Here is a 27,856-nt window from a genome sequence, read left to right as displayed (position 1 = left end):
AATGCAATTTCTCTCTATGTAACCATGAACTACGGAGGCATGTTGTGAAGTTTCATGGAGATTTAGGAAACGTGCACTGCTTTGAAGTAGGTTAGTGCACCTCAACGTAGGCTAACACCAACATGTTAAAGAGGACTCCGTAGGGCAAGGTGGGGCGACCGCCCTACCTTGATTCTTTTGCAAAAATATATCACACAAGTATGCACCATTGCATCCCTACTTTTGAAATTCCAGAACATTGCGGGATTTCAACTTTCTAAAAGTTCAGCACTAACATTGTGTGTTTCGAGCCAATGCAAAGTGGAGTTAAACTAGTGCGCCACTTGCTGCTTGGATTGATGAGCTGACAAGCTATGCGTGAAAGATTCGTGAGTTGGTTAGTCCAACTAATGTAACACTGTCTGCCTTGAATTGGTAAGCGCTAAACTAATACAGTGCTTGGATCGACAAACTTTTTGGGGGGCATCACATGGATCGACAAGCTAGGGGGGGACAACGGGATCTAAGTTTGACAACTCGCAAAGCAGGTGGCAAGATACCAGAGCGTCACAATCCAAAAGGTTGTGAAAATGTAGTTTGGTAGGTATACTGTGGATGACTTGTGAGTTCGCTAGTCCATTCAACATTAATACACAGTGTTTCAACTCAATGCAAAGTTGAAGTAAACCCATGAACCACTAGTTGTAAGCCCTCGGAAGTGGTTGGTTGCTGTTGAGCTTGCTGGCCGATTTCATTCTCCCCTTCATTCTCATCCTCCATCACTCATTGCACTGGCACTTGATTTTCATTTAAACAGATGCGAAGAAAGATTCATGATTCATTAGTCCATTCAATGTGAACACACTATGTATTCAATTCAACGCAAAGTTGAAGTAAACTAAATGCACCAGCAACTGCTTGGATCGATGAGCTTACAAGGCATGAATGATCCATGAGTTGATTAGACCATCTCATGTAGTAACACTCTCTATCTTGCATTGGCAGTCTGACACATAGTGCATATCGATACGGTGCAAAACTCTTCTTACCATCTTAAACTAATACATTGTCAGCTGCTTTGATCGACGAGCTAGGCGGAGAAAACGGGAGCTAAGTGCAGCTGGCGAGGCACAATCGTTTGTGTTTAACTACGGAGTACATGGAGATTGATGAAGCTTAATTGGATTGCTTTAAATTAGGTTAGTGCACACCCGGTGTAGGTTAATACCAACATGTTAATGAGGGCCCCCTATGGAAAGGTGGGGCCGCTGCCCTACCTTGATTCTACTGCAAAAACAAACGCATGTAAACATGCATCATTGCACCGCTACTTGCGGTATTGCAAAACTTTGTGAGATTTCAACTTTCTAAAAATTCAACGCTAACATTGTGTGTTTCGAGTCAATGCAAAGTGGAACTAAACTATTGCACCATTAGCTGCTTGTATTGATGAGCCGAACAGCTATACATGAAAGATTCACGGTTTGATTAGTTCAATTAATATTACACTGTCTGTCTTGAATTGCCAGTCTGGCACGCAGTGCAGATCGACACCGTGCCAGTGCTAAACTACATGTCAGGTTAAACTAATACACTGCTTGAGTCGACAAACATTTTTTGGACGTGGTTGGATGTGGACGAGCTAGGGGAGAAACGGGATCTAGGTTTAACAATTCACAGAGCAGGTGGCAAGGTACTAGAGCGTCACAATCTAAAAAGCTGTGAAAATGTATTTTTGGTAGGTGTACTATGAAAGGCTTATGAGTTCGCTAGTCATTCATAGTTAGTAGACTGTGTTTGGAGTCGATGCAAACTTGAAGTAAACCCATGAACCAGTGGCTGCCAGGATTGATGAGCCCACATGCAAGGCATGAAAGACTCGTGAGTTGATTAGTCAATCTATTGTAAACACTGTGTGTCTACAATTGGCAGTCTGGCAAGCAGTTCAGATCGATGCCGTAGCAAGCTCTGCGTGCCAGATTAAACAACTACAATGTCAGCTGCTTGGATCGGCGAGTTAGGTGGAGAAACCGGAGCTAAGTTTAACAATTTGCAGAGGGAGTGGCGCGGCAGCAGTCGATAAACAATATAATCTCTGCCTGCTTAACCGTGAACTGCGGAGGCATCTTGTGAAGGTACGTACATGGAGATTGAGAAAGCTTGCAGTGCTTTAATACAAGTTAGTAGTACACCCCAACGCAATACTCTATTCTAAGCAGCGTCTTAAGAACCCCAACTCGGTACCACCCAAGGTCGTATCTCAACCTTGGCTAACCGGCAGCTAGAACATTTTGTATCTACGGTAAACAGGACAAGGAAAAGCTCCACATCTCCATAAACTATGTTACGTAAATCTCTCAGAATCTCCAATGTATATTGACTTCCCCGTCTAGTGTTTTCCTTATCTCTACTCCAAGTGTTCCCCCAATGGATGAAGAAACAACCATTACAACGCATGAGTAATTTGTCTCTACGCTCTCTCTTGTTGCAAGAAATGTTGTGATCCATTGCTGTAGCTAGTGCTCCTCTCATAGGTATCTTCAACTAGTGGAATGGCCGTGAATAAATATGTCCATTGTTACTTTGTAGCTCAAGGAAATGTTTTTTTTTCTTCCTAAAAGACTTAAAAATCAAAATATGCAGAGTAGTCTCAGAAAGTAACTTGATAGAATTACTTTTTAGATACATTACAACAAATATATTATAACATGTCAGATCGAGGTAAGAAGAAAAATAAAGGAGATGAAGACTAGGGGACAGGAAAGACTTGAATAAAAAAAATAGTAATATGTTCCATATTCTTATATGCAACCCTATAATGATCTCCCATAAATCAACTCAGAATTTGAAAAAATTATCAAGTTACTATCCTAACGAATACTTCCTCCGTCCAGAATTGCTTGTCACAGAAATATATAAAAACCCGTTGTGAGGATGTGCGGATGAGGCAGTGCTCATCATAGTTTTCACTTTCGAAACCAATTTTTTTTCGCTCACCCTCGTAAGCAACGAAATTTCGGAAATTTCAAAAACCATTTCGAGCAAATTAACAAAAAATTTAGTTAAATTTGAATAAATTCGAACACAAAGTATTGAATAAGTTACGTTTTAGCACGAATTGTTCATCAGAAATCGTCTATCCGAATGGTGCGATCCCTACTTCAGTCTTTGTAGATGCAGGTTCGAATCCCAGTGGTGTAATTTTGTTATCAAATTTTCGTATAGTAGAAATAGTAAAGTAGTAAAAAAATGTGCGGCCCTGGGATTCAAACCGAGGCCCTAAAGTGTGCAATAACACCAGCCTACCACTCTGCTAAGCATATGAATACAACTATGTTAGATTCCAGCTCTCTCTTATACGTTTAATTTTAAAATACCGAAATAATTTAAACGAAACGTAAATGTTTCGAGGACCTTCGAAATGAGCGAAATTTCGAGAAATTTTGTCGAAAGTGAAAACTATGGTGCTCATCCAAGGCCCTAAGCAACCTGTCAACGACATTGATGTGTACCTAAGGCCATTAGTTCAAGAACTCTTACAGCTGTATGACTTCTTTGAATGCCTGCTCAGTATGAAGGTCCCGTCTGACTTCTCGTCGAATATAAAGTGAATAATAAATATGGCAGAGAAATGGTTCCAGAACCAAAAGTCTGATGACTTTCACGTGATTATGATGCAGCTGCTTTCAGTTGCATTGAGGGGGCTTCTACTAAAAAACGTTCGATTAGCCATTGTGAAGCTATGTGCATTCCTAAATGCAATCTCTCAGAAGGTAATTGATCCATAAATTATTCCAAGGTTAGAGAATGATTTGATGCAATGTCTTGTCAGTTTCAAGTTGGTGTTCTCACCATACTTCTGCAATGTCTTGTCAGTTTCGAGTTGGCGGCGCACGTCCTAATTCACCTATCCGAAGAGATTGCCGTTCTGGGTCTAGTATTTCTATACAATATGTTCCCCTTTGAGAGGTTCATGAAAGTCCTAAAGAAATATGTTCATAACCATGCTATGCCAGAAGGAAGCATCTCCAAGGGCCATGAAATGAGGAGGTCATTGAGTTTTGTGTTGACTTTATTCCTGATCTTAAGTCGATTGGTGTTCCTGAATCGCAGCATAAGGGCAGACTGGGAGATATATGGCACGCCAGGATCAAATCAAATAATATGTATGGACGAGCATTCTCTCACTCAAGCACACTACATAGTTCTATAAAATTTTGCCTTGGTGGCTCCGTATATGGAGGAACACAAGAATATTCTACGTTCCAAATATCCGGAGCAGTCTGATGACTTGATTACACGTGAACAAACGGGGACTTGCGCCGGTTGGTTGCAGACACGTGCCATGCATGACGACGCTGCTGAAGATGACTTATACTTCCTGTCCCAGTTACCGTCTTCGAATATAATGACTTTCAAAGGCTACGAGATAAATGGGAATACATTTTATACGATCGTACATGATCAAAAGAGCACCAACCAAAACAGTGGTGTCCGTTTTGATGCAGCAACCAAGAGGGGAAATGACACATATTATGGTTACATAGAGGAGATATGGGAACTTGACTATGGAAGTGATTTGAAGGTCCCTTTGTTTCGGTGCAAATGGGTCAATCTAACAGGCGGCGACGTAAAGGAAGACCCGCAGTACGGAATGACAACAGTGGATCTTAATAATCTTGTGTACGCGAACGAACCATTCGTCATAGCCAATGATGTGGTGCAGGTTTTCTATGTGAAGGACATGTCTAACAAGCCAAGAAAAAGAAAAGATAAGGAAGCGAATACATCATACAATGAGTCAAAGCGACACATAGTTCTTTCAGGGAAAAGAAATATCGTGGAAGTGGGTGACAAGACAGACATGTCAGAAGATTATGAAAAGTTTCGTAAAATTGCTCCCTTCAAAGTGAATGTTGACCCAAGCATCCAGTTAAATGATGAAGATTGTTCATGGTTATGGCGCAAAATGACACACGCGAAGAAAAAGTTTTACACCCAAAGATCCCACTCTGGGATGTGACCGGCTTCACTGTCATCACTTTCTTCTCTAGTGATCGAGTTTTCGAACTTATATATCGGGAAAGTCCCACTTTGGACAAACCGGAGGGAACCTTTTTCGTAATCCTCTAACATGCGATCAAACTTCAGCTTCTTTTGACTTTTGCACTGTCTCCTTGCATCAGCAATGACCCGGCGGAGATCATCATCGGGCACATCGTCCGGTTCCTCTTGATCTTCAACAGCTTCCCCCGTTGCAGCATCACCGTATTCAGGGGGCACATAGTTGTCATCGTCCCCTTCTTCTTCGTTGTATTCCATCATAACCCCTATTTCTCCGTGCTTGGTCCAAACATTATAGTGTGGTATGAAACCCTTATAAAGCAGGTAGGTGTGAATGGTTTTCGAGTCAGAGTAAGACTTCATATTCCAACATATAGGGCATGGACAACACATAAAACCATTCTGCTTGTTTGCCTCAGCCACTTCGAGAAAATTATGCACGCCCTTAATATACTCGGAGGTGTGTCTGTCACTGTACATCCATTGCCGGTTCATCTGCGTGCATTATATATAATTAAGTGTGTCAAAAACCATTACGGAACATCATGAATAGATAATTAAGTGACCAAATTAATAGAAGTTCATCATCACATTAAAACCAAAGTACATACATAGTTCTCATTGAACAACATATAGCTCTCCATAGCATCTAATTTAATTAATTAAACCATACATTGAAACTATGCAAAACATTTCAATGCAAAAACAAATGCGATCATAATCACAACCAAGATAAAAATTGATCGAACAGCATAATGATACCAAGCCTCGGTATGAATGGCATATTTTCTAATCTTTCTAATCTTCAAGCGCATTGGATCCATCTTGATCTTGTGATCATCGACGACATCCGCAACATGCAACTCCTATATCATCTTCTCCTCCTTAATTTTTTTATTTTTTCCTTCAAGAAATTGTTTTGTTCTTCAACTAAATTTAACCTCTCAACAATAGGGTCGGTTGGAATTTCCGGTTCACATACCTCCTAGCTAAATAAAATCTATGTCACGTTGGTCGGCATAATTGTCATAAACAATAAATGAACCAAATAGTTATAAAATATAATATATATACCACATCCGAATCATAGACAGGACGAGGGCCGACGGAGGCGGATACCAAAACCATCGCACTATATAATAAGAAGCAATAATAAAAGTAAGAAAATTATACAAGTATCTATCTAAACATACAAGTAAGAATTTTTTCCTCTCAGAAAGAAGATAAGAACAAGAGGCTCACCACGGTGGTGCCGGCGACGAGATCGGCGTGGGCAATCGACGGTGGTGAAGATGGGGACGGGACATGACAGACCGCTAAATCTAGACAAATATTAAGGAAAATGGAGGTTGGAGGTCGAACTTGGAGAGGAGAAAGCTTAAGTAGTGTGGCTCGGGCATTCCATCGAACACCTCATGTGCATAGGAGGTGAGCTAGAGCACCACAAAGCCCTCCCCTCGCCGGCCAGAAAAAATAGAGCAGTGTAGAGTGCTCTGCTCGCCGGCGACGGGGTATATATAGGCACATCATTGGTCCCGGTTCATGGCTTGAACCGGGACTAAAGGACACCCTTTGGTCCCGGTTCAAGCCACCAACCGGGACCAATGGTGGTGGGCCAGGAGCAAGGCCCATTGATCCCGGTTCATCCCTCCAACCGAGACCAAAGGGGCCAGACGAACCGGGACCAATGCCCCCACGAGGCCCGGCAGGCCCCCTGGCCTCACGAACCGGGACCAATGCCCCCATGGGTCCCAGTTTATGACTGAACCGGGACTAATGGGCTTATCTGGCCTGAACGAAAGCCATGTTTTCTACTAGTGTTTTGCATATGTTTACGGATGGATACTTGATGATGCGCTCGGTTCATGCCGTTGCGGATAGTTACCTTCTCTTGCTGATTTCCCCAAATCATGCACGTAGCTATTTTAGTATCGGTTAGGCAACCCCCTTTGTAAAAAGTATATATGTATGTCACCTTTTGTGTGAGTGAAATGACCATCAACATTGTACTGGACCATATGCCCTTTGTACTAAATTTGATGTTTTCTACTGAACCGTATTTAACTTAGTAATGCATTTTGATTCTTTGTACAGGATTAATGCTTCCCTGAGAAACAACATGCGCTGATCATTGCCTTAGACAGTCACGATGCACCAAGGCGCTTCCTACTGGATTACTATTAACAAGTGTTGGCTTCCCCATGTGTCTGTGAAATCCTAATGCTGGATCAATGGTCTTAGTGTTTTCTTATGTATCTATTTGCCGCCACTCTACCTCTTTCTCTTTCTGTACCACCTTCATTGTAGTTATAGATGCAACGTTTGGTCGCTTGATGGCATTATTACCAAGTTGTCAGACATAAGGTTGGACTGCTTTGAGTTTTAATTATGATGAAAATGCCCATTGGATTGTTGCATCCTCGTGTTATTCTTACACCTTAGTTCTGATAGCTTTATTACCAAGTTGGATATGACCGTACCCGGATACGTCTGCACCCGGCACGGGTGTGGGGGTGCGGCAAGCCGCACTTTCCATCTAGTTTATAACATGTTGCCTAAATAGATGATACCTGGTTAGTGCTAGTGCTTAATATAATGTAATTCATGTGATCCAGTGCAATATTGTTTTCTATCCATATGATCTGTGAAAAGGATCGGGTTCCACTATCAACTATCAAGTGATAATGGAAGAGAGAAAAAATACACAAGCATCCTGAATCGCTGCGACAAAAGGCTAAGAACAACCAAATGGCACAGAGCTCTCGAGCAGCTAAGGGCCAGTTCTTTTGAGGCTTCTGGAGCTTATTGTGAAAATAAGTCAGAAGCCCAAAGAACCTGTTTTAGGCTTGGGGCTTAACTTATTTCCACCCCCTCTCCCTTACAATGAGAAAAAGCTGTGGGAAGGGGTGCTTCCCACAGAAGCCCGCTTAAAATAAAAGGGTAGATCTCTTTGCCACTTAAGTTCATGCATATTACAATGAAACTGCCACCGAGCAAGTCCCCACTCACCTCCAACTAGCCCGTACGTGGGGAACATTCACGCATCCCTCCCGCGCCATACACTCTCCCCCGACTGAAGCTAGGGTTCGTTCAAGGCAGCCGCCGCTGCCGCTCCCGGCCTTCCCCTCCAGTGACGCAGCAGCTCCCCGCCCTTCCCTCCGGCACCGCCGCTCCCCACCCTTCCTTCTGATGCCTCCGCTCCCCTCCCTTCCCTCTGGTGCCTCCGCTCCACACCATTCTGTCAATCGCCCCCACAGAGCGTTTTGATTTTCGGTTTGATATTTTTTTGCCGCAGGTCGAGATGGCTGGATTTCGTCCATTTTCAAAAATTTCAGCTGAAATTTGAGTGAAATTTGAAGCAAATTTGCCAAATTTGACCAATTTCGACTGAAAGATACATTTCGCCCCACGCCTAGATGGCCGAAATTCGGCCGAAATCCGTTTTTTTTGGCTGAAATTCAAAACACAACCCCTCACCCGCCATGGACAGCCTCAGCTAGCGCCATCCATCATGATGCTCCTCCCGCCCTATGCCGCCGGCTGCCACCTGTCATCTCGTCCTAGTTCGCTGCCTCCCAGACCGAGCTACCCCAGGCCAAGCTCCGGCGGTGTTTTGACCTCGACTCTGGCCATCTAGCTCGTATGTATGAACATTTTTTATTGAGACTGAACATCGACGACAGACAGCATTCTTTATTGAGACTGGAATTTTTTAGTGTGTGCGCTTGTGTATGTTATGTGAGACAATGAGCATATTTGATAGATAATAATTGAGACTGAACATATTTGATAGTTGTAGACAGTGAGCATTTCGTATGAGGTGCTTTGGGCAGATTGTGCAAGTAGACTAGATGGTTTATATGTAGCCATGATTGGCATTGATTTGGTTAGCGCTCTAGGGTGTACGCTGTTATCCACGTACTTTGCCCCCCCCCCCCCCCCTACTCCCCTTCTTGCTCATCCTCCACCAATCCTCTTATATCTGACAGCGCGTGATTTTCATCTTGCAAATGTAGAAATTTGTCAAAATGTAACTATTTGTGTAGATCGGGTGTCAAAGGCTTATGAGTCCATTAGTCTACTGAACGATAGCATCACCTGTTTCGAGTCAATGCAAATGCAAAGTTGATCCTCACTGCGTGCTACATTGTCAAGTTGAAGCAAACTACTAATGTGCACGGCCAGCGATTAGATCGACGAGGCTGATAACCCAGAGATCAAGGCGTCAAAGGTCCAGAGTTGATTAGTGCGTCTAATGTAACATTTTCTTTGTCAAATTGGCAGCAACGGAGTGCCCATCGACAGCAGGCCAAACTGCAATGTTAAACTAATACAGGTACTCCTTACGGGGAGGATGAGTTTAAAAACATATGAGCATGTGGGGCAGCTTTGGATCGAGATTGAGGATGCTTGCAGTGCTTTAGTAGTAGATTAGTTACCTCTAAGATGCCTTCGACTATTTATATTTTCCTCACCTCCCAAGGTTGCATCTCAGCTTTGGCTAATTGGATGGCTGCTGGCGGTTTACTCCGGCATCAAGGAGAAGGAAAAGCATTATGCAGTGATTTTCTAGCATTCTGCGGTTTACTACTGTGCTTTGGATTCCTTCCTCAGAGGTTGAGTTAAAGTATGATATATTTATCTTATATTTATCCACATGGTTAGATGTTTATTCTATTTTGTGTCATTTTCTAGCATTTTTATTGTTTTTGCTAGCTACATGCACATTTAATATATCAATAAATAATGGTACGTACAACCATTTCATATCACTTTTTTTTTACTTTGATTAACTTAGTATTTTGGTACTCACTCCGATCCATATTAATTGATGCAAAGTTGTATCGGAGTAAGTAGTACACTACTTTGGAGCAACCATGTGAACAAGATATTTTGTTCACGGGTTAGCCTCCGAACGGGTCGAGGTAGCTGAGCTCTACTTCATCCAGCCGGCCATGGTTGTTGTCTTCCTCACCGGTCGGTAAAAACCCCATGATGTGATCTTGCAACCCCCACCCCCACCCCCCACCCACCCCGGAGAGAGAGAGAGAGAGAGAGAGAGAGAGAGAGAGAGAGAGAGAGAGAGAGAGAGAGAGAGAGAGATGGAGGCTGTGGCCGCGGCCGCGGCCACCTCATTCGTGGAGTGGATGGTGCCGAAGCTCTTTGATTTCTTACATGCAAATCATGAGCTTCGGAAGAACCTAAAGAATGACATTATCTACATCAAGCATGAGTTTGCTATGATTTCTGCTGTCATCAAGGATGATGATAGCCGTGGTGGCTGCCGCAGCAGCAGTGAACAAGTGCATACGGAGTGGATCAATATTGTGCGTGAATTGGCGCACGCCATAGAAGACTGCATCGACCGCTTCATGCACAGTGTGACCATGGCTGACTCGGAAAAAGGGAGGCTCAGCCGGGCTCTCCACCGGGTGAAGACGGCGAAGACCCGTGGCAAGTTTGCTGCGGAGATCCGGACGCTGAAGAATAGATCAGAAGATGCTTCCAAGCTGAGAGAAAAATACTGCAACAACAGCAGCAGCAGTTCCTCACCAAGGTGGTCGTTGTCGTCTGAGCAGACAGACGCGCCGACAGCGGTTCAGGATGATGACGATGACACCCATTCATCAGCTTCCATCGCCGTTCCTGTGGGTATCGACGGTCCCCGTGGCGAGCTTATGGATCTGATCCAGCAGGAGCAACAGCTTAAGGTGATTACCATTGTGGGTTTCCATGGCATGGGCAAGACTCTCCTTGCCAATCATCTGTACAACTCCAAGGCAATTGAGAGCCAATATGAAGTACGGGCTTGGGTCCAAGGGGGGAGGAGGACAGCAGCGGATGTTCTCAAGGAGATACTCAAGCAGCTTGGCCACCTTCCCCTGCCAACCAATGGCAGTCTCACTCTCACCTTGCTTCACGCGAGCATCAGAGAGTGCATTGGCAACAAGAGGTAACTCATTCATTCAGTTTCCCATCTCTTTTTCTCGATCTGCTAGCTTTATCTATCGATGTAATCCTTGCCTGATTAGTTTGTAATGTTTATTTTGGTACCTAGGTTCTTTATTGTAATTGATGACCTGCGGACAACAGCATATTGGCACAACATGAAAGCAGCCTTTGTCGGTTTAAATGGCAGATTTCTGGTGACGACGGTCATTCAGCCCGTAGCAAATATCTGTCGCAGCTCATCTGTTAATGATCATGTATACACAATGGCAACTCTTACCGACCAAGACTCAAGAATATTGTTCTTCAAGGAAGCTTTCCAAGACGATGAACAGCCGCAGCATGTGGATGACCTCGGCTATGCAGCGCTCAAGAAATGTGATGGTCTTCCCCTTGCTCTTGTTACCACCGCCAGGTTCTTGAAAAGCGCAGGTAATCCAACACCCATGATATGGGCAAAACTATGCGCCAACCTGGGTACACATATGGAGAGTGATGATCTATTTGCAAGAATGAGGCGTGTGCTTGTCCAGAGCTACACCAGCCTTGATAGCCAGGTCGCCAGGACATTCTTGCTCTATTTGAGTACCTACCCAAGTGGTCGTCCTATCAAGAAATCGAGCTTGTTAAGGAGATGGTTAGCAGAAGGCTTGTCCCCAGGAGACAATACATATAGTGATGTTGATGCCGCCATTAGCAATTTCAATAAGCTTGTTGATTGGAGCATCATCCAGCCAATGGAAGCCAGCGGCAACAACACAGAGGTGAAGACATGTCATACCCATGGCATGATGCTGGAGTTCGTCCTGCGCAAGTCCATGTCCGACAACTTCGTTACCGTGTTGTATGATGGGCAGTCTACCTCTCGCCTACCCAATAATATCCGCCGGCTTGCTCTGCATCATGCAAGGCCAAGAGAAGTGCCAGGTTTAACTCTTGTTCGGTCACTGACAATCTTGGGAGAGGCGCACCCATCTGTCCTGGACTTCTCCAAGTATGAACTGCTGCGAGTTTTGGATCTGGAAAAGTGCGTTGTACCCTTGGAGGATGGCCATCTCAAGTTGATATGCAGAAAACTGTTGCTGCTGAGGTACCTATGCCTCGGGGCTGCAGTTATTGCCACGGTGCTTCCCAAGGAGATCAGGAAGCTTCAATTATTGGATACACTGGATGTAAGTAAAACAAAGATAGAGATTCTGCCAACGCAAGTCATGGAGCTGCCACGTCTTGTTCATCTCTTTGGGAAGTTCAAGCTCAAGAAAGATCTAGGAGACTGGAGAATGAGTAAGCTACAGAGTTGGTTGTTAGAGAATAGCAAATTGGAAACACTGGCAGGATTTGTTGTGGACAACAGCAAGAGCCAAGATTTTGCACAGCTCATGGATAATATGAAGGCTTTGACAAAGGTGAAAATATGGTGCGAGGCTACCGCCGACACCAGCAGCTCAAGTCATCTCTCAAAGGCCATCAAAGGGATCATTGAGAGAAGCACCCTGTTCATAGGGACCCCTTCACTATCACTCAATTTTGAAGGTGAGTTGACCCAAGACATGCTGAATTTCTCTCTGGAGAAAGGAAAACATTCATGCTCCCTCAAGCTGCAAGGAAGCAAGATATGCAGCCTGCCCCCCTTTGTTGCCTTGCTGGGTCGTCTCACTAAGCTAGGTCTTTCATCCCCTCAGCTGAGCCTGAGCCAAGACTTCCTTGCTGCCCTGAGCAAAGTGCCCGGCCTGGCGTACCTGAAGCTGGTTGCAACTAGACTGGACAAGCTTGTCATCATAAAAGGTATGCTGAAGAGCCTGGGACGCCTATCCATTGTGGTCGACTCCATGATGGATCAGCTGGAAATCAAAGAGGGAGCTCTACCATGCCTCAAGTCACTGCAGCTGCTATGCAAAGATCTGTCTGGCTCTATTTCCGGCACGTCAGCGGTCCAGTCCCTTGGACATCTTAAGGAGATTGTTCTCCATCGTGAAGTGGGAGATGAAACAAAAAATGAGTGGAAAGAAGCAGCAAAGAACCTCCCAAGTCCACGTCCCAAGATCTTGTTTCTCTAGACACCATCAACACATCCAGGTAATGAATTGTGCTCTACATGCCTTGCATTGATCATCCTCCTCACCTCTCCACAGTGGCACTGTTCACATCCTGGTAATGACACTTTTTTCTATTGTGCAGACAGTACAGGTTGCGACTTGCTAATGGCAAAGCATTCTCATATGCTGCTTATTGGTTGATGGCCATTCATCAAGATGATCAAGTGCGTCGAATAATTTAGTCCTCTTTGCTCTCGTGTCGATTTGGTGGCTTCCCCGCCGTTCCTACTTTTATGTTGTGTCACCACTAGGATTTATTTATTTGTAACGGATTGAGGTTAATGACCTGTTAAGCGGAGCAAACGATTTTCTTTGCAAGAAATACGGTGACTTCCTGCTGTAATAATAAGTTTACTCTGTTTGTTGTTGGACATGTATTTGGTTATTTCGGTCCTAGTCAATTTAATTGGCTTCTGCGGAGTATTATTTCTCACAAATTTAGCACTAGAATATCCTAGTACTTGTTTGGGATAAATTCTGGAACCTTTATTTACTTGATGTGCAGTGCTTCCTGTGCTCTGTTTTCTAAAGCGAGGTTAAGTTCTGCACGCTGATGGTCTAGATATGTAGCTGAGCTGTGAGGCTTACCTAGAACAGGAGACCCCTTGACGATGATGCCGATAATTCTGAAGTCTGAACATTTGCGTGTAGTTAGCTTCCTCTGCTTTTGCTCTGTTTTCTGGACTCTGAACATTTGGCTGTAGTTAGCTTGAGGTTTGAGGCCTGACAGGCAATCTTTCTCCTTCAGACCACTAATGGTAGACGGAGATGCTGCCTACCCCTCACGCTAATGACAGACAATCTACCCTCTCTTTCTGTGCTTATTGGTTGACAATGACACACCAATCCAATCCGATCAATCTTTCAAGGGAATGATCTGTGTAGTTGGTTTCTAAAATTTACTAAAGAGGTTGGAAATTTGATGGCTGTCGTTGCTGCTGCTTTAGTTTAGATGAAGCTGCGAGAGTGTCTCCACACACGTATAGCTCAGGGACGGAACCTCAAGATATTGACATTTTTACTCTTTGTTTCTGAAGAAAAACGCTTGGCTCCTGCGGTCAGATCTTCATCGAGCGACTGCATACTTACTGCTCAGGAGATGAATACTGGGATGAAGGCTGAAGCAGCCACAGCCAGCCTATGTATGTATGTAATCGGCACCGATGGTGGCGCAGACCGGATGACCACCAAGGTTACTCTGCTCTCTAGCATCAAGCAACTTCCTGTGGTTTAGTTTTATCTCATACTATATGCCAATATCTAGCTTATCGAGTAACTCGGTCAAAAATTTGGTAACCTCAAAATCAGACTGGTAGAATTCTTGGTACCTTCCCTTTGACGGGTTATCCCTCCTGTACAATTTTGCAATCTGGTACCTCCTCAATGCACTTAAGTTGTTCATGCATGGAAAGATATGAGGCAAATGGAACAGTCAGATGGTACTGCAGAGAGCAGGTTATTTGATGATCAGACTTCAAAGATCAAACTTCTAGTAAAAATTGTACAATTAACCTTGTCTGGATAACAACCTATATACAGAACCAGCACATGACAAATCAAACAGAAATAGGGATTTGCTTGGAAATCAAACCCTTCCACAAACATTAACTACAAAAGGACATTGAAACTGTTTGAAATTGTACCTGATCAGCAAGGTCGTCGTATTTGCCCATAAGGTTTTCGAGAAATACTGGCTCGGTTGATCTGCCCCAAAGTCACATGTTCCCTAGCAGGACAGGGGTAAGGATAAACATTCAGATAGAGAGAGAATTGACTATTGCTATTTATTCAAGAACACTTGGGGTCAAGGTGATGCTTCTGAATTCTATCTACTCAAGATAAGAAACAAACACCGCCGTGTGCAATATAATGGTTCATTAATTCATGCCTGGGGAGTTGGGAGCTTTAGCAATCTGCTCTCCATGGCTTCCTTCACTTTGTCCAATTTAGGACACTTGGGATGAAAGAACAACCATAGCTTGGTTTCCCAATCTTGTGCCCGTGCGACGCTCTCGAATGCGCAACCACACGAGCCCCCTCGCCTGACGGGAGCCTTGAGCCAGCACATTCGGGTGGCGCGGAGGCGCCTCCAGCAGCAAAGATTGGAGGACCTCCTGCGGTCGGCGAGAGCGTCGGGCGAGACGCAGCACGCGGCCTTGCAGGAGAGCGCGGCAACAGCGGGCGCGGCAGAGCGGGGCCCCGCAGCAGCCCATGGCGGCGGCGACGCCGACGGCGGCCTCGTCGCGGGTGAGTGCGGCGGCGGCAGGGAAAGTCCCAATGGGGAGTAAGTTCCCATGGGGGGCAGTCGCCTACAGTGCGTGGCACTGCGCTAGGCCCAGCACCGTCTAATCTTCTTCTTCTTTTACATTTTCTTTTGTTTTTATATGTATATATGTATATTTTTGGGGCGTAAAATTACACTAATATCACGTGTTTGAAAAATAAAAATATTCATGTGTTTCAAAAGGTATTCTCGGATATAAAAATGTGCATGTCTATTGAAAAAATTGTTTTTGTATAACAAAAGAGTTATCATATCAACCAACGAGATACATTCTTGTATTTTAAAAACAATGTCCTCGTATGCCCAAAAACATTTCCGTGAACATAAAAAATGTATGTGTAATTTAATAAAAGTTCTCCATGATTTCCAAAATATATAACATTGTCTGTAAAAATGTTCATCATATATTTGAAAAAAATCAATGTGTATGTGAAAAAAAATCGATGTGTGATTTAAAAATATTATTGTGGCCTTAAAAAACGTTCATCTAGATATTCAAGGTGTATTATAAAATGCTCATTGTGCATATATAAAATAAAAGGCTGACTGTGTATTAACATGATGTTCAGCATTTATTTAAAAAATGTTCATGGTGTATCTAAAACTTGTTCATTGTGCATGAAAATCTATTTATTGTGTCTTCATGAAAATGTTCATCATGTATTGAGAAATGCTCACGTGTAATAAATAAATATTCATCCTCTAATACTAAATTTTCAACGTGAATTAAAAAAATTAATCTGTAATTAAAGAATGCTCATCTTCTTATTTTAAAATAAACATTGTATATTTTAAATGTTCAGCATGTATTTATAAAAATACTCATAGGGCATTTGTGAAACGTCCAACATGTATTAATATGTTCATCATAGATTTTGAAACATCATGTATTATAAAAATTATGAATTTGTCAAAAAGTCATATATTTTATAAGAAATAAACAAATATTATGTATCAAGTACTTTTATAATAAAAAAATCATACATTTTCAAATTTAGAAAAAAATATGTTCAGGGTGAAATAAATGGTCATGCACTTGAAAATTATACTTTAAAAAATGTTTGCATAACTGAAGAATTGTTCATATAACTGTTTGAAAAACATATATTTTACCTCCCAAGAATAAAGAAAAAGGTAACAAATATAAAAGCAGAAGACAGAGTGCGGATTCCTGTACCAGAGGTGGCTAAGCACCCGGGAGCCCGGCCTCATCAACTACAAATGTCCGCTAGGCCCAAGACGAGAAGCAAACCCTAGGAAGCGAATGACCTTCATGGAATCCAAGACAAGAGGGCGGCAACGCCCTAGATTGTAGACGCCGTCGTGTAAACCTTAGGCATCTCTTGCCTATATGCAGCAAGGATGATTCTGCAACCCGATGACCATGCTGACCAAGCTGACGCCCTCTCGCAGCACGCCTCGCACGCGGTCGCGCCACCATCCCAATACCCTTGCATTCACCACGTCTTACAAATACCGGCTGAGAGGAGAGTGGTCACACCAGAGCTAGCGGCAGCCATGGCGTTCGTGTGAAAAAGAGAGGGTGAGCAGGGGGAGAAGAACATGAGGATAAGATTACTTGAGGAGAGATGCAGTATGTGGGGTTGGGCCTCGATAGTTAACCGAGCCATGCACAACATGGGTGGACGCGTGGCGCGCGGACAACGTGGCTAATTTTCTGGATTAAAGTTTTTTCCGAAAAAAGGAAATCAGCTAGATGAATCAAACTGTTTTCCGAAAAAAACAGACGGACCCCACATGGCCAGGCCCAAAGTTTCGCCTCGGCGCGCTTCCCACCGCCTGAGTCATTCCTGAACCAAACACACCATAAATATGAGGTCTTCCCACAACAACAAACTACTAGAGAGGAGGCGGTCTGCCCATCATGATGCATGATCCTGATGGTCCGGCTGCCGACGGACAACGAGGTGTGTAGCGGCTGGCAGCAGCAGCATGCAGATGCAGTCACGCGCATGTCATCCATTGCCCGCGGCTTGGCGCGCCGCTTCGCCTGGGGAGCGCAGTCAGCTTCGATTCGTCCTTGTCTCCAGTCCGCTGGAATCTCCACCGGGTTAACCAGTCTGCTTGCCTGCCAGGTGTTTGTCTTTTTTTCCAGCCCCAACTTTATTAAGCCAAGGCAAAAGCTACATCCTCAGACTGTTAAACAGTTTTCGGCGACAATCAAAAGTAGCTGCCACAGAACAGAAACTTAACAGGGTTTAAAAACAAGTATCCTTATTACATTTTCCAACAAGTATCCCTATATACTTACACAAATATCACCGGTTTTAAAAATAAAATATCCGTGTATTTTAAAATTTATTCGTGTATATAGAAAGTGTCATGTCTATTTTTTGCATGTTCATGTCTATTTGAAAAACGCTTTTTGTATAACAATAATGTTATCATACCAAAGAGATATATTCTTGTATTTTTTTTAAACCATGTTCTCGTATAACCAAAAAAATCCGTGAATATAGAAGGTGTATCTATAACTTAAAAACAGTTTTCCATGATTTTCAATATATAACATTGTATGTTAAAATGTTCATCATATATTAAAAAAATCAATGTGTATGTGAAAAAAAAATCTCAGTGCGCCTTGTTAAAAATTTCATCCTGTGTGCTTAAAAAAGTTTCGAGTAATTCATAAATATTAATCATGTATTCTATAAATATTCAAGGTGTATTATAAAATGCTCATCGTGTATATATAAATGGTTGACTGTGTATTAAAAATGTGCAGCGTTTATTTAAAAAATGTTCATGGTGTATTTACAAATTGTTCATACATGATTTTTTTTCATTGCACATGAAAAACTCATTATTGTGTATTCCTCAAAATATTCATCGTTTATTAACAAATGCGCATGTTTAATAAATAAATATTCATCTTATAATACTGAATGTTCAACGTGTGTTAGAAATTTAATGCGTAAATTTTCATCTTGTAATTTTAAAAGTGCATCATGTATTTAGAATTACTCATAGCTTGTAAGATATCCAACTGTATTAATATGTTCATCATATATTTTGAAACATCATGTATTAAAAAAAACTATGTATTTGTCAAAAAAAATTATATTTTCGAAGAAAGAAGCAGGTAAAATGTTCAAGTACTTTATAAAAAAACATACTAATTGAAATTTAGAAAAATAATGTTCATGGTGAAATAAAATGTTCATGTACTTTTTTTTGCGGGGTAATGTTCATGTACTTAAAAACTATAATTGATAAAATGTTTGCATATCTAAATAATTGTTCATATAACTTTTTGAAAAAGATGTATTTTACCTCCTGATAATAAAGAAAAAAGGTAAAAAATCAAAAAACAAGAAAAAACTACAGAAAAAGAGAAAACCAAGAAAGTAATGTATATAGAAATAGTTAAAAATGAGACAGAAACAGAAAATAAAGAGAGTAATACAAGAATATATCATGAGAGTAATACCCTACGTCCTGCTAGTTTGATGATTCATAGTGGAGGGATACCTCGTGCGAGGCGTTACAATGATGTATGAGATTCCCACCGAGAGTTCTCTTATTTGAAGATAGACGATGAATGGATGCCCTAGACCACCCTTTATATTGGCAGGAGAGGTCTAGGGTTTTACACGGTAGATGCAATCTCGGGCGCTGCCACCTTCTAGTCTTGGACGTCAAGAAGGTCGCCCTGCCTCCTAGGGTTTCCTTCATGTTATGGGCATGGCGGGTCCCCCGCTGATTGATGAGGTCGGGCTCCAGGGCGTTAGCCACCCTCGGTACAGGACCACATCAGTAGCCCCCTAGAGGAGTCACAGTGAAAGTCACGAGACCTCTAGCGGGCTTGGTTTTTCTGGAGCTCGGATTGACTCCTAGCTTGGTTTTTCCGGTATGTCGGATGTCTGTAGGCCTGACGCTTGGCTCGATGCGGATTGACGGGTCTGCTACGGATTTTGAGAAGATATTGCCTCCGTGACCACCATTCTTGCCTTCTGAAAAAGAAAAAAGAAAAACCTCCCGGAACGAAAGGAAAGAAAAATGTCCGTTCTGCCCTGGATGGATGATGATTCGGGTCATTTATAAAAAAAAGGGAAATTGATGGTTTCAAACCCTACCATGCATGCTTTGGCGCATTCCACTCCGCTGTATTTCTCAAATCTCAAGCCCTTCTCCGCGCGGACGCCTTGTCCGTCTCGCCTCCGCACCCTCTTCGCCGATGGCCAAGACAAGGAGGAAGAAGGGGAAGTGAGTCTCTCGTAAGGAGCTTTGATGACGGCTCCTGACGAGATCAACCTCATGACGGCTCCTAAACAGATCAGCCTCATGAAAAAATAATTTTGTTTGGAAAATTGCCTGCATCTCCAAAGCACCACAAGCAGGCACTGATGGCTGTTGTATAATTTAGTCATTTCAATCCCTTGCCTGAAGGTTGGAGATTCGGAAATGTATGCTTTGAAAATTCAGAAGTGTTTTTTTTCCTTCAAGTTTTGAGTATACACCTTGGCGACATCAAGCAAAATTTGCAGATTCCATCACCCTCCAGTACATATAATCTTAGACAAACTCTTCCACTTTCAACAGTATTCTGCATCACAGAACCTTTCTCACACACACCTACCCATGTCCGTGAAAAAAATGTGCAGAAACGAAATGGGCCACAGAACGCGGGAAGCCGGGGAGAAAAATGGCTGGCTTAGCGGGAATGATGGGCCGTCGGCCCACCACGCTCGGCTTCTCTCTCTCTATCGAATAAATGGGAAAAGTTGCCTTAAAAAAGACTAAATGGGAAAAAGGGACCGAGATCCATGCCGTCGCCCTCCACCACATCTCCACGCCGCTGGCGACGAACCTCCGCCATCCCCGCTCTTCTCGCCACAAGCAGGGAAGGGGACAGGAGCACTGGTGGCAGCCGGAGAGGAGGAATGTGGAGGCCCCGCGCGCATCACAGTTCTGTCCACAGTGAATTAGAATCTCTTCAATGAAAGTACACTTCAGTGTGCAGGCTGTTGAGTTATGTGAAACTGAAACTTCTTATCATCGGCTATTTTTTTTCCTGTGACATCTGCACTACTTTTGTATACATGTTCTTTTTTCTTTCAGCAAAAGTGAAAGCTAATTTTCTTTCTCCAATCCAGATATGTCGACTGGGAAGGGAGGATTTGAAAGGCACGGTTTTGATGGCACCTGATATAAGCTGCAGAAAGATTCTGAAACCTTCAATCAATGCACAACTAGCGATAAGTACAGTCTTATGTTTGTGCATGCACCAGGGAAGGTAAGCATCAAACTTAAACACTGGATACATGCTTACTGTTCGATCCCTAACCTCTTGGCAAGTAGCTGGGCTAATACTGTGTACTCCAACTGTTCTGCAGGCAAGTGCGATAATATTCAGTCTTAACTACTGTCCTTCATATCGAAAAGGCACTTGAATTTCTGCATCAAGGTGGTGTTACCCAATCTGTTGCCTCATGGTAAGTTATACAACAATGTGCATCATTGTTGATGCGTCTGCTTTTAATGTTATCAAAATTAAAAGGGGAGAGATTGTCCACCTTTTGCACATTGGTTACTACAACTCTGCTGAAGGGCTATCTATTCTTACAATCCATCAACAGTTTCTACATTAGCCAGTCCTCTGTTCCGTACTTCCACTAGACCATCTCCCAATGGTTAAATATTTGACACAAAATGGCAAATACTACACAATCATAATATAAATAGTTGTATGCATAGCCTACTGGAAAGAAAAGGTGTTCAGATATCAAATCCTAGATACCTGGAGAGTAGACTAGGCAAATAAAATCCCAGAAGAAGATTTCATTATCTCCCAAATATTGATGCCACAAGATTCTCTGCTTGCTGGCTCCTATATGTTTGCAAGTGTAATTCTAGGCAGAAAATTTGGCCTGAAGCGAAAGCAGAGTATACTTTAGAAATTCATGAATATATGGTGGCCAAGTACCAACCTAGGCACCACAAATAAACAGGGAAATCCCCATAGCATCAATTTTAATGTTGATCATACCACACTTCCTTCAACATAATATACGTAGGAAAAGAAAGAAACCGATAAACAAGGGTGACAGTAGTACTTTTGGGATTCTAGTGGCATGAAAGCATGTACGCAACGGATAATAAGCAAATGGTCTCTGCTCGTACTAATGGAATAGATTTGCCTAACTTGTTATAAAGCAGAAGCCAAAGATGTGCCCCTAAAATAGCAGAAGGTAACCAGCATCTACTTGGAATCTAACCTCACATAGCCTTCAGATTGTTTTGTTTCAGTATAAGACTTTAGCATTGTTTCTGGCAGAGATCCTTCATAATGAGAGACTGCCCTTTGTGCAGCAATCCAAATAGGAAGATCACTTGTTTCAAAAAAAAAACAAATAGGAAGATCTGCACCTGGTAATTGATCTGGCATAAGCCTGTCCCAAGAGTAGTTTTCTATCAACAATAGTGAATTTTCTGCATAAGTTTGCTCTTTCAGCCAGATCTTCAGTTTATCAATCCAGATATGAAATCATGAATCAAACTACAGACAGAAGGTCTTGACTCCTCACCTTTACATCAATTTTGGTACATAAACAAGCCATACTTGATACTTCTTTCGCCCGTTAGATCTCCTGGACACCATATACGAGATGGGTATGGATGGCAACCAGGATATAGCTGCACTGTCAGAGAAAAATAACACTAAATGGAAATGGAACTCTAAGAGGCAAAAAGGGAAATGCCCAAAACCCGTTGTGTACTCTGGTTCTGCAAATGCTACAGGTAATGGGTACAATCAACCATAAGAATATAGAATGGTCACACAATTTCATAATAAGCAGAGTTTGGCCCCTCCTCCTTTTTCCGGGCTTGAGACCGGCTATGCAACATGAAGCGTAACATCATCTTAGCATAGGCGGAGTTACACCCCCACTCCACACACCCCCATATACACATCGAACCCCCCTAAACCAAAAACCAAAACACAAAGAACAAGACACACACGCGCGCAAACACAATCTCCAAAACCAAGACCCAAGATACAAACCCAAACGACACACACCAAATAAATGGTAACGAAACCCCAAGACCCTCTTCTAGAATTCTTTTTCAGAGTGAACAACGAAGCAACAGACTACTCGACCCTCAAAACAAACTTTTTTGTGTGATTTTTTTTTCATTACTACGAAAGGCAGAGAAACTGTTTTTTGTGTGATTTTCATTTTTTTACTACAAAAGGCAGTAAAACAAACCAGCATTTTTTTAGAATTTTTTTTTCTTCTGGTAAAAAAGAGAACATAGCTAAAAAACATTTCTTTTTGGCTTTGTCCGGTTTCATTTTCCATTTCTTGAAAAGATAATAAAATAAGTAGATGTTTTTTGTGTTTTTTCCTTTGCTTAAAAGACAATAAATAAATAGAGCAAACAGACGGAAGCGTCCTGATATCTTTTCTTTTTCCGCGGTGATTTGTTAACACCGCTGCCAGCCTGCATATATGGAGTAACTCTCAGTAAATGTATACTTGGAGTATCAATGGTTACAGTTTAAAATGATGAGAAAGATACACGCAGATTGGTAATGGACTTTTTTGCAGCTTACTGGCAACTGCTGTTATTTATTCTAGAAAGAAAAGAAAGATAAGGTGTACATAGGGAGGGTACGTACCTATATAGACACGGTTGGGCAGCATATCAATTGCACGCTGCACCGTTTCCTTAGCCTTCTTGTGCTCCCCAGGAGGGGCATATAACAAGACGCTGACTCTCTTAAGCAAAGGGAGGTTCCCTAGGCTACCAAAGTCAAAGTCAAAGCTAATGCCATCATCACTGGAGTGTGCTATGAGCCTGAACCAGAGTGATTCAAGGACCGGCATATCTCCCTCTCGAAACGAGCCAACCGTTGCTTGTGTCTTGAAGACCCTCAGCTTGGGGAAGGCACCTGCACCGCCCATGGTGTCATGGTGGAGAGCTGACCATGTGTCCAGCTCAAGGGCAACAAGCTCTCGGAAACTTCCAAAGACCTCCAGGTCTGGACTGTATACATTTAGTTGTAAATGGGAGAGGTTGGGAAGAAGCGAGGGGTTGATCGTTGCCACCAGCCCGGGTTCTTGGTAGGCCATGCGCAGCACTCGGAGTTGTGGAGAAAGCGCATACTGTTTCCAGGGGATCTCCTCATGAATGGAATCTCTCCACATGATAACTAGACGAATGTCTATGACTTGGATCTTGCAGAGTTTGGCTACAGACTCAGCCCAGCTATTCCTTCTGCTATCATCACCACATAAATATACAGTTTCAGAAATGCGGAGCTTCCTCAACTCTGTCAACTTGCCTAGCTCTGTCACAAAGTTGGAGTCCACATCAACTCCTCTTAGGCATAGCTCTTCCAGAGAAGTCAAATTCCCGATCCAGCATGGCACTACAATGCCTGTTTCACAAATGTTCAAGCACTTGAGTTGACTTACTCCACCAATACTCTCTGGAAGTTCACTTATGCTATTTTCACCCAAGTCCAATACCAGTAAGAACTTCAGATGTCCTATTTCCTTTGGGAGCTCACTGATACCAATACTCCCTAGTTTGAGGTGCCTCAAGTGAACTAACTTTCCAACATGCTCAAGATGATTAGGGCTGTGCGAATACCAGGGGCTTTCCAAAGCTAGGACGCGCAAAACATCAAAGCATGAAAGTGATGGCAACATCTCAGCACCGCACATGGCAATAAGCGACCTTGCTTGTAATGTTGACGTGCTAGACAGAGGTTGGACTATATCTTGAACAGCTAGCCTACGAGCATTGCAATGTGAAGTTGCATATTGCTCGTTACTATCCAATACAGTAACAAACTTTTCTTCCTTTGACAATAAACATATTATATCAAGCATTATGTCGTGGACACGACACCCAGTTATGATGCCATTATACTCATCTTCCTCTACATGCATTATCATGCTTTTGTTCACCAGTTCATTGAAGTACCTCTCACCAATCTCGAATAGTCCTACCCCTGGTTCCTCATGGATAAAACCTTCGCCAACCCACTTCCATATCAAACTATCTTTTTCAATCAGATGGTCTTCAGGATAGATGCTCAGATACAATAAGCAAGTCTTGAGGTGACAAGGTAGATCATAATAGCTAAATAAAAGTATTTTCCTCGTGTTCTCCACGTCTTCATTTTCTTCATGCCCAAAACCAATTGAAGTGTATACCTTAGACCAAAACTCCACAGCTTTACCAGCAAGCAAACTAGCTATTGTGATTATAGCCAATGGTACACCACCACATTTATGCAAAATTTTATCATATACCTTTGTTGGAATATGATTAGGCCATTCTATTGCAGCACAAGATAATCTTCTATGAAATAAATCCTTGGATAAATCAAGAGAAAGTGGTTGTAGCCTGTATACTTCACTGGCCATTGTGGCAACTTCGAGTATACGAGTAGTTGTGATTATCCTGCTTCCGCAATTGTTACACAACAAAGCGGTCTTGACTAGTTCCCATGTTGTTTTATCCCATATGTCATCAATGACAATCAAGTACTTGTCATTGGCATCCATAACGCAAGATATATCAAAAATTAGTGAAAATATTCTACAGTCGCCCTAAGTATGTAAAATATATTTTAAAAGGGGATACATGAATGCCAGCCTCCTTGTGGAATCTTGAATTGGCATTACTGAATAAGGAAGAGTTTGATTCCATTTCATCGTCCAGAACTCTCTTTTTTATTAACAAAATTTCCCCATCTAGATAGATTAATCCATTATTAAAGATATTTTGAATTGACATCTATGGTAAGAAGTTCTACAATATATGAATGTGGGCGAACATTTGAGGGCAAGTCCCAATCCAAATTATGGCAAAGAAGGTAGTGCAAAACTTGATATTATACAAGAATGCAGTCTTTTGCAAAATGTACAAGAATGACCATAGGCCACGCAAACCCTCAATGTAAGACAATGTCTCAGAAAGATTTTTTCCACTCATCTCTAACTCAAACCTTCTGGGTTTTATGCTATTTTCGCCCATTTACTACTTACATGTATGAAACATCAAACTACATAATAAGTTGTGTACCTCTTTCTCGGGATTCATCGGTCGGCTGCCCTTCATCTAACCCGCTAATTTTCCCATTTACTACTTGAAGTATATGAAACTACATAATAGGGTGCGTACCTCTTGTTCTCAAGTAACAGTCGAAGTTCTTCGATCAACTGCATTTCATCCCATGACGATAAGTTAGAATCCCGATGCTTTAGCTTGTCAATTCCAAAGAGAATGTCATTGAGAAGTTTCTTCAAGCTAGGATTCCGTCCAACCAGAACAAAAGCACTACAATCAAACTCTGCTTTGCGGTTATCATACAGTGCTTTGGCAAGAGATGTCTTGCCAAGGCCCCCGAATCCAAAAATAGAGAGTATCTTGAGTTGCTTGGACGCATCACCATCCCCATCACTCATTATCTTGGTTAGCTTCTTCAATGAATCATCAATACCAACGAGCTCTTGCCGGTCCTTGAACAGAGCCAATAGGCGAGGATCAACCGTGGTTGCACCAGCTAGATTAGCAACAACGTCGTGGACCCTGTACATATCACGTCGGTCAGCCGCCTCCTTGACGCGGAGCTTGATGTCTTTGATCTCATCCGAGATCTCATGGCGAGTCTTGCTCTTGCTGAACAAGTTCCCCATCTTCTTCATGAGCTCCTTGAGTTTGTGTGGCTTGATGGCTGGCTTAGCTCCCTCGACGCGCACCAGGAACTTGTCGATGATGTCCTCCATTATGAACGACAAGTCCCTGACTTCGTTGGCCCAGAGCTTGACCTGCTTGTCGAGCTGGTCTCGCGGCACGTCCCCAACCTTGCAGAGGGCAGCATACATGCTCTCCAGCTCTCTCTTGAGATACTCAACATCTCCCTTGACGCCTGTCTGCAGCTTGCACTCCTCCATGAGGAGTTGGCCAAGCTTGAGGAGAAGGCTGCCCATGGCCCCCGTCGCGAGGTCCATGGTCGCTCTCAGCAGCTGGGTTGCTCAGTTTGTTTGTGCACAATAGTGCTTTCTGAGGGTGAGGGTGTGTGGGTGTGGTGTGTGGGTGGGGTGGGGAGGGGGGGTGAGTTATGTCCTCACACACTCGTCTTTATAGTTCTTTCTAACTGATACTGAGATAAAAGAAACTTGTCTTCCATTCTCATATATTTTGTCCGATTTTTTCCTCGTGAGCCCTACAGCTAAGCATGTAGCAAGTGCACATGGTACAATCGTGCTTTGGTTCAGCTAATCTCGTCGATCTAGGCTTTGACCGTGCTAAATGCACATGGTACGGCGTGCATTGGTACAACTAATCACATGTATCTATGCCCTGACCGTGTTAAATGCACATGGTACGAAGTGCATATAGTGCTGTCTATCAAGGCTTAATGCTTGTCTTAATTCAATAACTCCACCCATTTAAAAAAAATTGAGAACTAGTACCCCATTATGTTTATATATATTGAGAACTAGTACCTTTCTTGAAGGCGTCGTCGCGGCTCTCATTGCCCGTCATGTGACTCTAGGGGAAACTCTGATCCTTGTCAACTTCATCATCAAATGCGTTCACGGCACCACTTTGAACGGGAAGCGAAGCTTCCTTACGGTCAACCTGGCAATCAGGCACTGTCCTCCTGTTCAATCTGTTCCATATATGTAATTCATGCAATCTGGAGAGATAAGCATGCCCTTTTAGCCGCACTGACACAAGGTTCGTCTATCATATATATCACAAAATTAAAGTATAGCTCCAACTTTCAATTAATGCATGTGTCGTGAAACAGAACGACGAGTGGTGATGAAATAGTACTGTGACTAACTCAAAATCTACTTGCACAACTACTTTGACCACAAGATTTTCTATCTCTGTTTCTGAAACTCCGAATTTGGATTTGACATTTTAGGACATGATATTGCAGATGCACATTTTTTGTTGCAACGTTATACTCCCTCTATACCGAAATACTTGTAGTTGGGAGAACTTGTACCGGTTTCCCCCAACTACCGAAAAAGGCTTTCGCCCCGCTTTATATATAAAGAGCTGATCATCAAGAACCTAGTACAAATGCACGCCACCGCAACACATGCACACACCCAGGGCATGATACATAGGCGCTGAGCGCAGCAACACCACTCCTAGCACTACCACCACTAAGAGATGCAGCTACATATGATGAACCATGCGCTCCAAGGCGGCGCCCTCAGGAAGGGTACAACACCGGAGCGTCGCCACCGCCCGATCCAAGGATCAGAGTCTCCCCTAGAGTCACATGACGGGCAATGAGAGCCGCGACGACGCCTTCAAGAAGGGAACGATCTTCGCCGTCGCCGGTTTATTCGAAGATAGAACATGTTTTCACCTCGGCCAACACTCACCGCCACCGGGCAGCACCAAGCCACGACTTCCACCCGAGAGCACCGTGCAACCACCACCAGGGCCGTCGCCCCAGCATCCAAGACCTTGACAC

The 27,856-nt window shown here is 42.9% G+C and overlaps 2 protein-coding genes across 2 annotated transcripts; one reads left to right on the top strand and one right to left on the bottom strand.

Annotated features, from left to right (window-relative positions):
• The first annotated feature begins 10,145 nt into the window (after positions 1-10,145).
• LOC123083649 (disease resistance protein RGA4) lies at positions 10,146-13,521 on the top strand. The gene is made up of 3 exons (XM_044505624.1): positions 10,146-10,996; positions 11,102-13,068; positions 13,171-13,521. The coding sequence occupies exons 1-2, from the start codon at positions 10,146-10,148 to the stop codon at positions 13,047-13,049; spliced, it is 2,799 nt and encodes a 932-aa protein (XP_044361559.1). The 3' UTR covers positions 13,050-13,068; positions 13,171-13,521.
• A 6,945-nt stretch (positions 13,522-20,466) lies between these two features.
• On the bottom strand, positions 20,467-26,450 carry LOC123084612 (disease resistance protein RGA5-like). Its single transcript, XM_044506118.1, has 4 exons — positions 25,521-26,450; positions 23,018-24,899; positions 20,666-20,723; positions 20,467-20,548 (listed from the first exon to the last, which is right to left on the bottom strand). The coding sequence occupies exons 1-4, from the start codon at positions 26,364-26,366 to the stop codon at positions 20,467-20,469; spliced, it is 2,868 nt and encodes a 955-aa protein (XP_044362053.1). The 5' UTR covers positions 26,367-26,450.
• Between the last annotated feature and the right edge of the window lie 1,406 nt (positions 26,451-27,856).

Source organism: Triticum aestivum, chromosome 4A (genome assembly GCF_018294505.1).
Source record: "Triticum aestivum cultivar Chinese Spring chromosome 4A, IWGSC CS RefSeq v2.1, whole genome shotgun sequence".
NCBI classification, from domain to species: domain Eukaryota; kingdom Viridiplantae; phylum Streptophyta; class Magnoliopsida; order Poales; family Poaceae; genus Triticum; species Triticum aestivum.
This window is presented reverse-complemented; position numbering and strand designations above follow the sequence as displayed.

Excerpts from the sequence above, each read along its gene's own strand:
- LOC123083649 (XM_044505624.1), top strand. The coding sequence starts at position 10,146 with ATGGAGGCTGTGGCCGCGGCCGCGGCCACCTCATTCGTGGAGTGGATG. Across the intron at positions 10,997-11,101 it reads GAGTGCATTGGCAACAAGAG|GTTCTTTATTGTAATTGATG; the intron begins GTAACTCATTCA and ends TTTGGTACCTAG.
- LOC123084612 (XM_044506118.1), bottom strand. The coding sequence starts at position 26,366 with ATGGACCTCGCGACGGGGGCCATGGGCAGCCTTCTCCTCAAGCTTGGC. Across the intron at positions 20,724-23,017 it reads GCCCAACCGTGTCTATATAG|AACAGTTGGAGTACACAGTA; the intron begins GTACGTACCCTC and ends ACTTGCCTGCAG. Across the intron at positions 20,549-20,665 it reads AAGAGGTTAGGGATCGAACA|CTTATATCAGGTGCCATCAA; the intron begins GTAAGCATGTAT and ends ATCTTTCTGCAG.